Source organism: Anolis sagrei, chromosome 6, assembly GCF_037176765.1.
Source record: "Anolis sagrei isolate rAnoSag1 chromosome 6, rAnoSag1.mat, whole genome shotgun sequence".
NCBI lineage: Eukaryota > Metazoa > Chordata > Lepidosauria > Squamata > Dactyloidae > Anolis > Anolis sagrei.
Window position 1 is genome coordinate 85,967,189 of NC_090026.1, and position 16,795 is coordinate 85,983,983.

General features: G+C 35.9%; 1 protein-coding gene across 2 annotated transcripts in view; it reads right to left on the reverse strand.

Annotated features, from left to right (window-relative positions):
* LOC132778698 (ubiquitin-conjugating enzyme E2 E2) overlaps positions 1–16,795 on the reverse strand; it is a 142,511-nt gene that overhangs the window by 14,831 nt on the left and 110,885 nt on the right. For both annotated transcript variants that reach the window (XM_060781935.2, XM_060781934.2), the window contains one exon: positions 169–301. In XM_060781935.2, coding sequence (XP_060637918.1) covers positions 169–301 — 133 coding nt within the window. The remainder of the gene's footprint in view (positions 1–168; positions 302–16,795) is intronic.

A 16,795-nucleotide genomic window follows, 5' to 3' on the forward strand; every position in this document is an offset into this window, starting at 1 on the left:
AATAGTAAACATGTAGCTATTTTTCCTCGTTCCTTAACATTTTTTTTGGTAAGAAAATAAAGGAAATTGTTGGAAAACATGCAAGTTACAAATTAGAATGGTATAATCTCAACCTACTCCTTTAAAACCATAATCCAATTCTAGTACAAGGTTAATGTGCCCCCTTACCTTAGGTGGCTTAAAGGGATAGTCTGGCGAAAAGGTAATATCAAGGAAAAAAACTCCTCCTTCATATACTGAACCTGGAGGCCCAAGGATAGTTGACCGCCATTCATAAATGTTGTCTCCCTTGGGTCCAGCACTGCAATACAAAACAGAATATACTTTAAAACTATGACAGGAACTACATAATATTTTAGTCATAACTCTAGCACTCTTGATTTTCAAACTCAGTTTCTGATGGGGAAAACAACTGAATCAGTTTTTTAATTTCCTATATATCTAAGGCCATTTGCTGCTCTGAAACTGCAACCAGTGTTTGAAAGTACAGTTCTTATATATTCTATATTAATCTACCATGTCATTTACTTTATCTCTAAGTGGTATTGCAATAATATTATTTTGTATTATATGCTATTGTATGTCATGCACCATGACAAACAATCTTCTCTCTGAACATTCACATCACTCTAGTGGGAGAATACTAGCCCACAATGATTAAAACTGTGTATTGAAACATGAGAAGTGACAAGAGAAAAAGTAGCACGCACACACAGCATCACCAGCAGTTAAACTGCAAATGATATTTTACATGATAAAGCATCTCAACTGAGAGGTAGCTGAAATTTATGGACCACATACAGCTTTCAGACTTGTTTTTAAAATTTAAATTCACAGGCTTCAGAATTTCCTTGAAAACATTTTATTCATATTTTATAAACAGCAATAACAATACTGCATTTATCATACAGAATATCCCTAATCCAAAGTGGTCCAAAATCCAAAACTTTTTGCTGACAACTGCATGCTTCCATCTGAGACAGTGACAGCACTCCTGCTTATTTGCTTGTAAGGTGCAAGTGGGTAACTGATGAGCTCTCCGGTACAGGACTGTATGTTCCCTTGAGTATCAGTTCTCTTTATATCCTTGGTCTCTTAGATCCTTACTTTCTCTTCAGCTTTGCACAGAATCACAGAATCATAGAGTTGGAACAGACCTTGGGGGCCATCCAGTTCTACCCCCTGCTGAGAAGCAGGAAAAGCATCTCATGTGCCACATAAGTAGTGAACACATGAGATGAGAGGTTGTAGAAAGATGTGAGTATTTGTAAAATGGCAGATGTGGATTCACATTGAACATTATACTTTGATTCCTGCCACTTCACAGATATTCCAAAATCTACCTAAAAACTCAACATTTGGTCCCAAGCATTTTGAATAAGGGATACTTAATTTCTATTGAAACCACTCATTAAAAATTTGGAATAAAAGGCACTGCAAATTGTCTATGTAGAAATTAACCCATTCTATTTTTCTGATGATGTCTTCACTACTAATAAAACTGTCCACAAGTAGAAACAAATATTGCTTTCACTAAATAAAGCTAAGCTATTGCTATACAATCCTTTTTGATATTTCTAAGGATATCTTTGTTCTTAAAGCAGTAGTTCTGAAAATGATTGCAGACTGACTGTTTCTTTATGTAAAGAAAACTGTTATAATTTGCCTATTTTATTCAGAGTATATAATTAGTAGCAGGGCTTTCTGTTCAATAATACCACAGTAGTATTTATTTAGTGTTGTCCATTTCAGTTAATTTTCTTAATTTATTTAGGGATGATAAATAAAATATTTATGGTTAAATCATTGTTAAGCTTTATTTCTGAATAGCACACACACATGAAATGAGGTACATATCAAGAGCATATATGCCTACTGATGGTTAGGGCATGAATCAGTGGCCATTCATTTTCAGAAGAAAGAAGTTATCGTGGTTAAAAAAATACTGTGACAATACATTTTAAGGCATTTCTTATAGTTTCCCTCTGATTCCAATAATACAATTTCAACGAGGGACTTAAACAGGGTGTGAAAAATAACTATCTAGAACAGATTAAGGCTTTTGGTTATGCTCCATGCCTTGTAACAAATCCAAGGCATGCAATTATCACACTGCATCATGTCGTGTTCAATGCTTAACTATTCATTTTGTTCACTGAGAGTTAATAAAAACCCTTTTTACCTGTTATTCCTTAGGCTCTCTTCAACAAAATCAAAGAGTGCATGATTACTTCCATATAACTATATTATGACTACTGTTTAAAGCAGTTCATTAGTCATAGTATCTGCATTACATTTCTGTAATAGTTGATAATGTTTCATACATCTCAAAATGGCATACTTTCATTATTAGGCAGAATACTGAGCTTATTATGTTACAAAACCTTTTAAGAAAGGATTAGAAAGCATGATTTTTATTTTAAAGGAAAGATGACTGAAGCAAGGTTGTTGCTACTCATCTGCATCTTACAATGTCTATATCAGATCACTAGCTCCAAAGTGAATTTAATTTATTCAGTTTCTAGTTTGCATTAACCTTTGCATAACAAAGCACAGCAGAGATGGTTGTAAGAAATAATTCAAAGAATAAATCATTAAAAAACTGTACTGCCTGTGGGAATACTATACCTATATACATAATAAATAAAAAAAAATTCCCATTTGCCTGTGAGATTTTAATTGTTGTTGTACTAAGGACAAAGGTGGCTAACTGTACTCTTCAATCGTCCCAAAGCAATTATGCCCACATTACCTCTCTTTGAAGTTTAAGTAATACACTTAGCGACTTTTATACACATTCTAAGTGCTGATGAAGCAAGTATCTGTCAATGATACACTACTTGAACATTTGTTGGTTTGAAAAACATTTTTCCATGTAATTTTCCATATGTATTGGAGAAATGGCCAACTCAGAAACTCAAAATGAAGAGTTGTAAATATGACTATGCACCCAAGACACACACCTTCTCCCTGCAAATTTGATCTGGATGAAACTTACTTGATTTTAAGGAATTGGCTTGATTTCTCTCTTTTCCCTTTTTACTCTTTAGTTTCTGCATGGTACATGTCTGATGCAACAAATGCTGAATTATAAGATGGACAATTCAACAATATTATCTGCCCCTGTGGTATATAAATGTATGTTTCCATAACACAAAATATTATAAATATATTTAATTCCCTTGCCTTTAAACTGTTCTCTCAAAAGCTTTAGGGTGAAACACAAATGTAATACTTTTAGCATGTGCCATTTCTGTCTCTTTTACCCAGCTCACACACTTTCAGAACTCAACAGCTTTTTGCTTTTGCCTGGTGGATGCTAAAAGTCAAAAGAACATGGTTCAAATATACAGGACTGAGGCTAGAAGAAGATAAGGGATTGAGGGTCCATAGTCAGGATGAAATCAAAATGTGCTTGGTCTAATATCTTGACCGTATAATATTGGGCCATCCCCTTCTAACTAGGATTTGGAGGGACAGAGACACAACCCAAACAGAAAGTTTCAAGACTGGTCTCCAGAGTTTTAGTCCAATGCTGTAACCATGCTGTCTCTTCTGGATAACATTACCTTACTGCTGTTAGTAAAAATTAAATGGTTAAACTTTAAATGCCGAACATCCTCAGTATATTTAAAATTAAGGACCACTTCTGTCAGACACAAAACTGAACATGATAGGATTACGATTGCTACTGATTGAAACTCTACACATTTATCTTGCAATAAACCAATGTGTATTACCAATGTGTATTTATGTTTATATATAATGGGATACTAAATTCTTGAGGCTGCTTTGTAGCACAGAACATGGGTTGTTATCATAAATCAGCTAGGACTAGCAAAATGGCACAATTGGCAGACTGAATTCCATCATCCCCAAAGCCCTCTCTATGCATCACAAAACATCATCCAGAGACTGGACAACCCTTTAAAACAAAAGTGTGAGCTAGATGATAAGAGCCTTGTGTGAGGTTAGATTTAAAGCCATGTTTCTGATGCATAATGCCCCAGATTTCAAGCACAACATTCCCAGATTTGAATGGATTTAAATAGGAATCACTAAATTTAGGTTTTTTCCCTTTGCAGATTAATGATGCTTCATTTTTTTCTTTCATGATTTTTCATAATTACTAAGCAATTTATACAATCCCAATCCCCAAGGGAGTGACAAGGCAGCAGACTTCTCCAGAGAATATTCCCATATGTGCAAGCCCTTTGCGAGATAATAATTCTATCTGGTTTATAATGCAGGAGGATTTAATTGCTCTCTTCTCTGCATGGACATCTGCCGAATTTGCTGAAGCCCAAGCATTCTATACTTCAAGTGATTTATTTTGCCATTCTTACCAATTGTGTTGGCAAATAAGCGGCAGACCTCAGTGAAAGTAAACAAATCGTATCAGCATTACATTTCAACAATGATTCAGACAGAGACATCAATTCTCAGAAAGGGCAGGCTCACGTTGTAACACCAAACTATCCCAGGCTCTTATGTGTACAACTACTGTCAATCTTAGTTAAATTAGTTTCAACAGCAAGATAATACTGCCTGTCATGGATCCAGATGGAAATGCCTGAATGATAAAGCAAAGATGATTCATATAAGTACTAATTGTACTAAATTGTAAGGGGGATAGGGGAAAATGATGTATATATTCATTTTTATCATACTTATTTACTATATTATTATTTAACTTACTACATAGAGTTTTATTGAGATGTATCAAGGGGTTGTTATTTGGTTTGATATGATGATATGGCCTAAGGGCTAATCAATAAAATTTATTTATTTATTTATTTATTTATTAAAGATATAGAAGTATAGAAGTAACATTTAGAATATTCCTTATACAGCTATAACAGAAGCTGAGAGGCTATACTAAGAACACCTAAAAAAGGCTATTTATAATTATATGTCTCATAAAAATGATGATATATTGTGTTATACATTATGCCAGATCCACTGGGAATGCTATATCAAACATAGCAAATTGTAAAATACAAGCCAGAATTCCACACATAAATACTAGATTAACAATAAAGGCCACAGTGTAAGAGTCACGTAACTGCATGCATGTACTTGAAAAAGACTATACACAAAGCAAGCACAGTATTCAGAGTTCTGCTACCACAGCTGAGAGGTTAGTTCTAAGAAGCAGAATATAGTCTTTTAAATGCTGCCTGTAAACACCACACATTCTCAACTTCTTACTTCAAGAGAAATTTTCATAAATAAGCTCCAAAATCAGGGACAAAATGAGAAGAATCATTGTATGAATATTTCTGTTGAATCAGTAAACCTACTAGCTTCTGTATAAAATCTCTTTTTATAAAGTAAAAAGTAAAAGCAGACCAATGATCCATGTTTGTAAGGCAAACATTTTATGTTCCTAGGAAAGTAGATCAATATTGAACACATGGTGAGTAGGTGGGTGAGATTAATTTGGAAAAAAAATTGGACACCTCAAAACAATGGCTCTATTCAATATATGAGTAGATCTGGATTAAATCCATGGTATTTATTAGACATTAGTGAAGTTACACCATTCAAAATCAAGTTTTATTCATATTATTCCTTGGATGAGGAACAAGATACAGCTAGCCACTTATTACTGTATTAGTGTGATAAGATTCAGTTAAATTGTTTTGACCAGAAGCTGTGTTTTTTAAAATAAAAGTTCAATGCAACCTGTAATCCTTTTTGAAACATTAAACACCACTCCCTATATGGGCTTGCTTGAAATTATGCTACCACTCTCTTTTAAACAAATTTGTCTATAGTTGTATGTCCAGTCTCCTGGAAACAAACCTAAATGAACTCTATGTATTAGGATTATGCCCGAAAGTGTGGTTTATGAGAGCTGGCTCTACTGAATTTAGTGGGTTTACTCTAATAGGCATATCTACAACGGTATGCTTAAGTATTTCATTTAATAAATGCTGCTGTCCTCAGTTACTTCTTTCATCATATTAATTTGGAGGAAAATAAAAATAGCTGAAAATATATCTATTGCAAAAAAAACACGATTTTAGAAGTTAACAATGAGCTGGAACCAGACTTAGTAATGCATGGAGTAGACTAATTATATAAGTTGTATTACAAATAATATTTCCATTAAAATGGCCTATCTTTTAGCATGCAGGTTTGGGGAAGAGACACTGAGTACTGTAATGGCACAATAGTGATGCGTACACTAAAATGTATCTACTTCCTTTTACTGTCATCATCATATACCAAACACTCTGGACAATGTTTTTTTTTTTTTTTTTTTTTTTTGTAATTACGTTATCATGGTGTTTTTTAAAAAAATATTCTGTCTGTGCCATGCTGCTGCATGGTCAACCATTAAACTTTTTCGTCAATTAACCTTTTCTATCTGCAGTTGTTTTTCCAATATGTATTTTTTATTTGTTTGAAGTGCTTGTTCTTGAACTTCAAATGTAAATCCTTCAGTTTCACTTTTCAATCTATTCTGTAACCATTTCTAGAGGCACCCTATCTCAGGTTTTCCTTTTTTGCTACTGACCATAATAATAATAATGCTTTGTTTTGCCATGTTTCATTCTTTTCTTTCTACACATGTCTTTTGTTTCTTCAGGAGCCCATGAGACATTAGGTACATTAGGTGAGCTTCTTTCCAGTTTTCTTTATTCTAAAGTATCCTCTTAGGAGTGCATTTACACTGTAGAATGAATGCAGTTTGACATCACTTTAGCTGCCATGGCTCAATACTAAGGAATAATGGGAACTGTAGTTTTACAATATCCTAAGCTTTCTCTGCCAAATAGTGCTAACGCCTCATCAAAATACATTTCCCATGATTCCACAGCATTGAGCCATGCAATTAAAATAGTCATCCTGCATTAATTCTACAATTTAGAATTGCCTGAATCCAACCTTTCATATAGATGGCATTCTTAGAATGCAATTTTACATTATAAAAAATGTATAAAAACAAAAAACAATTATTAACAGAGATTAAGCAAGGCAGAATCTATCTATATATATAATCTATCTATACACATAATAGAAGTGAAAATGTGTATATGTGGCAGGGGTGTCTGCCTATACAGACAGAGTCCAGCCTCCACAAACAGACTATAGTTCCCACTGAGCTGGAGACACCCATGGCCCTCCCAAAACTGACACTGCAGGTTACCATAAACATGTCCAGGAGCCCTGCCAGTGTTATCCACAAACACCATCCTGCTCGCCATTTCAGTCTACATTTTCTGTTTTTCCTCCACCAAAGACACCCCCTAGGGTCCTTTCTCTCTCATTTGCATGGCCCCACCCACTGCCTCTCCCATAACCCTTTGCATGACCCCGCCCACTGCTTCTCTTATTTAACCCTTTCCTATGGCACACAGCAGAGAAATTGATTAGCAAACACCTGCAATCAATGGGCACTCTGGACCCCACCAAGGATGACCCTGAACCTCACTTAGCACACAGTATGCCCATGACCAGTGGGAGGACTTCGGGAGAAATTCATCTTGATTTATAGGAATTATAGTTCACCTAAACTCAGAGTGCACTGAAAACACAAACCATGGATCTGGGCCACATTTGGCATCCTACCCAATATGCCTACATTTTAATACTGGTGGATTTGGGATGGATTTGGCCTTGACATTTGTTAGCTATAGGTACTGGGATTTATAGTTCACCTGCAATAAAAGATCACTCCAAATCCCACCTATGATGGACCGGGACCAAACTTGGCACAGAGAATCCCTGTGACCAACTGAACATACTGCAGGGGTTTTTTTTGGGGGGGGGGGATCTGACCTTGATTTTGGAAGTTGTAGTTCACCTACATCCAGAGAAACAGTGACCCCTATCGGCAATGGACTGGTACCAAACTTGGGACAGAGAAGCCCCATGACCAACTGAACATACTGCAGGGGTTTATGGGAATTGGCCTTGATTTCGAGAGTTGTGATTCACCTGCACCCAGAAATCACTGAACCCAGCCAACAACGGATCTGGACCAAACTTGGCATGCAGACTCAACACAGCCAACTGTGGATACTGACAGGGGTTTGGGGTGATTGCCCTGGGAATTTGGACCAAACTTGGCACACAGACCCTAAATGGCTGACTTTGAATATTGACAGGATTTGAGGAGGATTGACACATCATTCCGGGAATTGTTGTTCACCCACACCAAACTGAGAATACCTAACACCCAAAAACAAACAATGCCTTTTTCAAATAACTCGGGCATCACCAGGTCCCCAAGCTAGTAAGAAATAGATGTTAAACAGTATACATCCCCTCCCACAGTCTGCTCTAGCTAATTCAGACCATTAAAAACCACCTATTTATTCCTAAACCTGACCAAGCATTACTCATAGGCCCCATCAATACTGTAGTTTCAAACTGCTAACTCTAAACTACACTAAATATTCAGTGTAGATGGGACTTTAAATCTTCTGCACTACCTCTTAGAGGTATCCATACTCTTTACTAATCCCAAATGCCTAACAAACTAAATTCACTAGCTGTCAATCATCAGTCTTGTGCAAATTTCCTCACATATTCCATCAACTCCAACTTTCCATTCTCTCCCACTCCAAACAGGTTCCTTCCTTATATTCCATCACACAACCCATAAATTAAACTATATTTCTTAAGACAAGTCTATGACATCACAAATATATTTTCCAATGCCAAATTCCACCATGGCTTGCTATAGGGGCACATATTGGTCCATATCCCCCATTTTACAACTTGAAATCATGCTAAAGCAATTAAATTTGCCAGCTGTCCTAGTTTAAGGATAGACAAAAGGAAACCATACAAAATGGGCAAACAGAACATGTAACAGCTAGCATTAAATTTCACAGAATTCTTCCTCAGGGTGGATGCTAAACAAAAGAATGGGCAGGAAATTGCTGGGAATTATGACAATTCCACTGGGAAGCTCCTTTTAAATTAATTAAGGCAGTTTGTGTTTAGTGCATCACATCTTGTTCTTTTAAAGAATTATTGGTTTGGATGCAGAATTAGTCACATTTAGAATAAGGCCACTGGAATCAATGTTTGGCATGACTAATTGAAGTCCCATTGATTACAAAGAGTCCACTTTAAAGGTGAGTCTACTTGCATTTTACTAATTAAAGTATTTACATTCTACCTTATGCCATGGAATTTCAGGGACACATTCAAATAGCACTAATTTGAACAGTTTGCGACTGTTTAGAATTTTAACCAAGAAAGGTAATTAAGCCGACTAAAGCAATTTGAACAATATAACAAGTTGAATTAGGTTAAAGAGGTTCAAACCGTTTAAAACCATGTAAACACAGGAAACAGATTAGACTCCAAAGGCTTTAATTTTAAAAGTCATGTTTCGATTTGGCACTGCAATGAAGCCCATATCTATATCAATAAGGTCTCAAAGGGGAAGACATTCAACAATCGAAATGCCACAGTAGAGAAGGCTTTCTCTCATATCTTCTGACAGTGTATTGCTCTCACTGGTGGGTAACAGAAGAGGATCCCTCCAGCAGACCTCTGTTCTTCAGAAGGTCTATACAGGAGACACATTTCTTCAGATAACGGAGATGGAAACCATTCAGTGCTTTGAATGTCATCACCAGCACTATGTATTCTGACAAGAAGCTTAAATTGAACTCTTGATCAAATTCAAAGAATTTAACTATCCAAAAGACATGTGATAGAAACGAGCATTACAATGACTAACACAGGAGAGGGAAAATGTAATCTTTCTGGTGGTGCTGGATTGCAGCTCCCAGCAGTCTTTATTACATCATTTATTTATTTATTTACAGTTTTTATATACCGCCTTTCTCACCCCTGGGGGACTCAAAGATCTTGGACTGCTGAGAGTTGCAGTACAACATCTGAAGAGCGGCATCATTTTTGCCCCAATCTACCATCTAATGAATCCACAGTTTTGACTGTCTTGTGTTTTTTATGATTAACATTATTTTCTATTCTCATATAGCTAAGTTTCTATAATGTTTAGTTTTTATAAAGGTTTGTATAGCTTGAGTTTGCATAAGCAAAAAAGTAAGTGTTTTTATTTAGTGGTGGTTGAGTTGATTAATTATATATAAATACCAGTTTCTTATTCTTCATTAGCAATATTCTAGAAAACTAATTAAAGAAAATAATACAATGAATACATTCTTTTTAAAAAATGGCCTCTTTATGGGGTAATGAAAGGCTGCTTCTAAATGACAATATTTATTTATAATAAACATTCAGTTTTCAGTGTTCTATGCACTTTATCCCATAATCTATTTTATCCCATAATCCTTCCAACTGTCCTGTAAGCTAGGCCCGTATTATGATCTCCATGCTCCAGATGGGGGCCGACACTGGCTTACCTAGACCTAATTAGTGAGTTCACTGATGAAAAGACCTTTGAATCAGAATTTCCTGAATCATAACTCACTATCTTAGCTGCTTGATCATGCCAACGCCTATGCAGGTATCATTTTCAACCAATGAATGTGTAGATCCCCTCTGTGTGTACAATGATGTGAGTTCACTTGTTTGTTTTGCTGCATATTCATCAAGTAAAAATCGATGACTTCTTACAGTATCTCTTAATATATAGCCACATCAAGATGAAGTGGTACAAATTGGAGACTTGTACATAAATGCCCACAGTAACTAGCAATGTAAGGTAGCTTATGCAGCACAGCATGAATAATATATGGCAACAAAATCTACGACAAAATTTTTGAAACCTCTGGGAAAATACTCTGTTCTAATATTGCATTAAGATAGCTTCCTCTTTATGCGATATACATTTTAAAGTTGCTTGTCACTGTAATGTTAAATGCCAAAATGGCATGGATGAGAGAAAATCAACACAATAAAACCAAACCTATTTTGGGAAGCATAACAACATGCCTAAAGTGTTCTACAACTCATGAGGAGAATCACTGGTATGGCACTTTTTAAATTGATTCTAAACCAATGTCCACAACTTAAGGTATGAAAACTGGAATGAGCTGAACTTTAATTTTATGAGTGAGTGAAAAGCTATGCATTTTACACAAATTGGGTAGAAATTTTTTACATACTTTGCAAAATGACCCACAACGTAGGGGAGAGAGGGGGAACCGAGATAACACTTCATTGTTATTACCAGTAGAATAATGGATAATGTAAAAGATTATACCCTGGAGCATACTGTACCACTATTATATAAAAGTGAACTCCTCACTTAGTTTTAGGGGAAAGAAGAGAGTGATGAATGTATCCCATTTTCTTTTAAAGATAGAAAAGACCCAGAGGATTTAAATTATAGAGGTCTCCTATGCTGTTAAACACAGGGTTGAATGTCTTGCTAAAATTGCTGCCCTGCACTTCAAATCTTCATTAGAAACAATCTATTAACTCCAATTCACCTGCTTCTATTTATTTTTTAGCCTGTATTACAGTTTGTTCACTCTGCCTTGTTGGAACAGCTGAGTATTCTACTTTAGCATCTCATGATGCTGCCAGTTCAAACCCTCGGGGGTGATAAGAATCTTTTACACAGGAGAGGACAAGTTTCTTTTGTATTTATCTAAGACAATGAACTTGGACACTTTCCAGAAAAGAAGAAACCGTGTTAAATGTACTGTATGCTCCTATTTCTTTTTTACATTTTATTTCTTTCTTGCTATCACTTAATGGGAGTGGGGACCTGCATTATGATCACCTGCAAGACAACTACAACTACTGTGCTTTCTATCTTTCTTTCCAGTTTTTGTTTAAAAATCAGTATTAATTACCATTTGCCTAGAAAGTAGATACACATGTTCCCATTCCATCCAGATAGAAAAAAGTACTGCTAACTACCGATTTGGGTGGCAATGCAAGACTGCAGCATTTGCAAGAGTTGTTTTGAACATTACATTTGTACATACATACCGACACAACTCTGCTGTGCAATTATATTCATAGAGATTTAATGCTGCTATAACTGCCAGTTGAACATCACTTCACAATAGCTGTAAGGGGACATGGAAAGGTTACGGGCGCTCCAATCTTTGGGCTAAATTCCTAAAATCAGGCCCAGTGAATCAACTGGACTTACCAAGATGTCCATATAATTAGTTCAGCAATCTATTCTAACTGGGGTTTCTTCATTCTCTTTTACATGTTTATGTTTGTATATAAGGCTTCAAAAATCTTGACCCTGCTGATAGAAGAAGGATACATGTATGATGGAGGAAAGACAGAAGCAGACATTATCAATGTACACACAAACAAGAGGTAGCGAAGCCCGAAGCAGAGTGTCTGAATTGAAACCTAAATGATTGATTGATCATCCCTATGGGTGGGAGATATCCATGAAAACCAATGTTTAATAAAATCCTGGTTCATTGCTGTGCCTTGTGCATCTTTGAATAACATTTATTGCATTGGAATTAGTCAACACTTTCTTCACTTTATTTTCACACAGATTATACTGTGAACTACTGGAAGAGGTATTTTGATATATTCTATGTTGAAAAGCTAGTAAATATAAATCTTATTTAAAATATTCATGGACCACATTCTGATGGAACATGCATCCAAGTAAAGGCGTAACACAGTCTATATCATCTGCTTTCCCATGTTTAAATTTGTTCATTTTTCATCCCACATTGTTCTGGTCTCTTAATCTAGCTACAGTCAGTAGTGCTGGAAATTTAATCTCAGCATGACATGATATCATCCTATTTAATAAAGAGAAACTGAAATGGCAATCAGTCGCATGGAATGTTTTTGTAATCTTGCTTATCGCTTTTAGCCTTTCACAATCATTGTGTCAATTCTTATAGCTAAACCTCATCACACAGATAAATCTCATGTAAGGCTTTAGTAAATATTTCCCTCCCTGCTTAATAAGCCATTAAGATACCATCTCCTGTTCATTAGGGAGGGAAGCATTCAGGATGTATTACTGATGGGTTTAACATTTAATATGAAGAAGATGTCAGCTTCTTGTTCTTAACTAGTAGCAATTCTGGGAAGTCAGTCTAGAAATACAGCTATAGTTTTAACTGTATCACCTAGGAGAGGGCATGGAAGAAACACGTGCCAAGCAATATTAAGTGTTGATGTGATCCTTAGGTAATCCTCTAGTGATTTGACAGAACAAATTAGTAATCTGCTGGATCTAGACCTGTTAGTCCACAAAGGAAGAAGTCCTTGTTTTGTAGGAAAAAATGGAACCCAGCGAAGGAAGCAGGCAAAGTAGTGAGATTTTATCATTCCCATTGCATCTGCAGCTTCAGTTCCACCTCCCATACTGTCCAGTTGTCCAAATCAGCCTGAGAGCCATATCCCATGATGAATAGCATAAGATGTGGTTCTAAGGCTAGGTATGCAACTGGGTAGGCCTAGTAACCAATTTTCTATTCACAGGATCTCTGGGGCTGTATGAACTACCAACAAAAATCTCCTTAAAATGCTAAAAGCCAATTTATTCTTCTGAAAACATGGTATCTTTTTGTGTCTGTTAAACAATACTAGGCGCTGCTGTAATCTAGTCAAAACACTATCGGCTGAGAGAAACAATTTGCCTTCCAGAAAAAGGCTAGTCAAAGAAATTTGAGAAATTGAGAGCTGCAAAAAAAAAAAATTCCTTAAACGTCCACATCTGGTCCTACAGCTGCACTTTTCCCACAACTGGCCCTATTGCCATATTTTTCCCATCACTTTAGGGGCTTTTGAAAATATGAAATAGGAAAATAGTACTCTATGTCTTTTTTCCCATACTGGTAGAGCATTGCTGAGTACCAATTAGAATTCAGTAAGTTAATTATAATGGAGATTCAGGCTAGCCAATGCTGAGGAATACTGAGAGTTACAATCCAATAACATCTGAAGAATTGCACCATTTCACCCCTGATTTTGCAGCATACTGGAATAAAGTATAATTTGCACTTGCCTACCCAAACAAAATAAAAATTTCACAGAGTGGGGAATTATTGTTTTAACTGGGTTACTTATTCTAGTTTGAAAAGTAAGTGTCAAAGATAGTTATCACACCACTGCAAACTATGATTAACATTATATAGGGCATGGAATCCGAGGTTGCTTGAGAAGAGCAAGACAATTTAGAGAATACTGTGTATTTTCTATGTTTTATGAAATGAAAATAAGTCTACATTCATATTACAGTGAGCCAAACGAAAATTATGATTATGTATTCAAGTCAGTTTCTGGAGTGTTGTACTAGTTTTAATTATTTCAGAAATCTTCTTTTAAAATTAATGTACTTGCCCTTCATATTGGTAGAAAGAGCAGCTGCTTTCTTGCAACTATGTTCATATTTTTGCTGTTAGAAAAAAGAATTGTTTATTAATGGTAATCTATTTTTCATTGCAAAATAATTTGTTAGATAATAGAGCCAAAATGCAGCTTTCCTTTTATGTGTGCTCTGCATTCTGCAGAGACAGATACAACTGAAAGACTATTCATGCCAAGGGCAGAACTTGAAAGTGCTTAATGTTTCAGTTACATTGAATAAAAAGAACAAAGGGACCATCACTACTCGCAAACTATTAGATCAAGGTTATCAGGTTGCTGCTCAAAAAAGAGCTATACATATGACAAATACCCTCTCTAGCCTGCCCCTGCAGTTTCAAGTTCTTGGGCTTCTGTCACTCACCTTTCCTCTTTCCCCCTATAAATCAATCCCTGGATCAGGTACTTGGCCTTCAAGATGTTCCCTAGGTGGACCAGTAGATGTGTTATTGAGTGGGTTCACTGTGGCAAACGGGGTTGGACTCTCAAACCTTAACATGAAGAGCCAGACAGAGTTATAAAAAAGAATAAACATACAAAAGTTTTTTTAATGCACAACTATATTGGCCATTATCTCTTGAACTATCAAGTCATTTGCAGCTACCCAAAATTCTGTTTTGTTCTTTTTCCTTGGCTGATTGTCCTGTCTTTATTACAAGTTTCCCCATCTGCCTTTTGTCAGAGACGAGCCTCAATTTTGTATCCTTTCTCCTCCATGGGAACTCCTTTACAGCACTCCCTAAGCTGTGATTGGCTGGCACCAATCTGTCCAGTTCTTTACTTTGCAAAACTAACAACTTAGCTTCCCCCCTTCCCCCCTCCTCTGCCACCGTGTACAGACTCAGCAGACACCTGGTTAACTCTTGATCAAAGTCTGTGCCCTAAGAACAGGAGCACAAAATAACATACATTGTGAAACTTAGAGAGGGGAATTATCTTGCCTATTGGTGGACATCTTCCTCACAAGAGTTATTTCAAAAATGTATTACTAAAGGAGGTATGATGAGTGAAAACTGTGACCTTTCCAGCTGGGCAAAAGACACTTTGTTAACTGCTGGGAGAGGGTGTCTGGAGTTTTGGAGCCAGGTGTCATTAGCTCTCTCCACCTAATTCCAAAGAAACTATTTCTGTGCTAAAGTAACTGCAATGGACTGGGTGAGGACAAAGAAATTGAAGGTTAATCCAAACAAAACAGAAGTTCTCCAAGTGAGTCATAAGGCAACTTTGGAAAGAGGGTTTCGGCCTGTCTTACTCTCTCCCTAAAAATACATGTTTGCACTTCTGGGGAGCTCCTAGGTTCAGCCCTGAATCTGAACCAAGAAATTCCAAAAGCTGAGACAACTACTGCAACACATTTTAGTTTAGAAGGGGCATAGCCATATGGCAGAGAGACCTCATTATCCAGCCATTTTAAGGAGGGATATTCTGGAATTAAAGACTCAACATAACACTGTATATGGCTGAATTTAGAGGACAATGCAACTCTTGCATTCAACAGCATCCTCTGAATTCCACAATTAAATCTTAGGAAATCTATATTGTTAATGGGATGCTGCTTATCACTCTCATACCAACAAACATTGCAGAGGAAGATGGAATCCAAGACCTCTGATGCTTTTTAATATCTCATTCTTCACTGTCAAATACTATAGTGCATTGAATTAAAAACCATGTTTTTATGCAGTTTTCCCTTTATATTTCTTAATCATATATAAGAAGTAGATATGTAAATGTACAGAGAATGAAATAATCCTAAAACTTAAGAACTATCATTTCTTTGAAAGCAAAGGAGCAATCCACATTGCTTAAGAAATATCCATTTCAATAAAGTTTTGGAGGAAAGTGGCTATTTTATTTATAGCCATATATATTTATCTTTGCATCAGAGTATTTCTTATATGGAAACTCCACTTTTAGTTTAAAAGGGGAACTCAAGTGTATTTCAAAAAAGCATTTCTATCTATAGCTGTATAAATAGATGTAAAATGAACAAATACTAACCTTAGTTTGGATTAGGCTTGAAATGACACTACTGATTTATTCTCCTAATAACAGAATGACATGGCAAATTGGTCTTATAATTACATGCCTAGGAGCTTGCCATGTAATTCAAAACAATTCACGATCTTCTTTGTCTCTCTGCATTATAGTATGGAACTATTGTATCTCAATGTAGAATAGTAATGGATACTCACATATTAACATTTAGTTATACATGTTATATTGGCAATTCACATTACACTATTTAATTGTAAATTATTGTACAATGTTCTCTCTTTACTAATTCCTATCAGAATTTAGAGAACAAGAAGCTTTGAAGCTGTTGATTTAACAAGACATAAATTAGATATGCTTTCTGCAAAATTTAACTTTCAACCTTTATTCATTTAACTTTCCATCATCAAGTAGATTGTGTTTGCACTGTGCTAAGGAGTCCATAATATTAAGCCCATTGACCCTAGGGATATGTGTAAATGGAACAGCCACAACTGACTTCAGGTTTTACAGACAATAGCCTGGTTCTGCA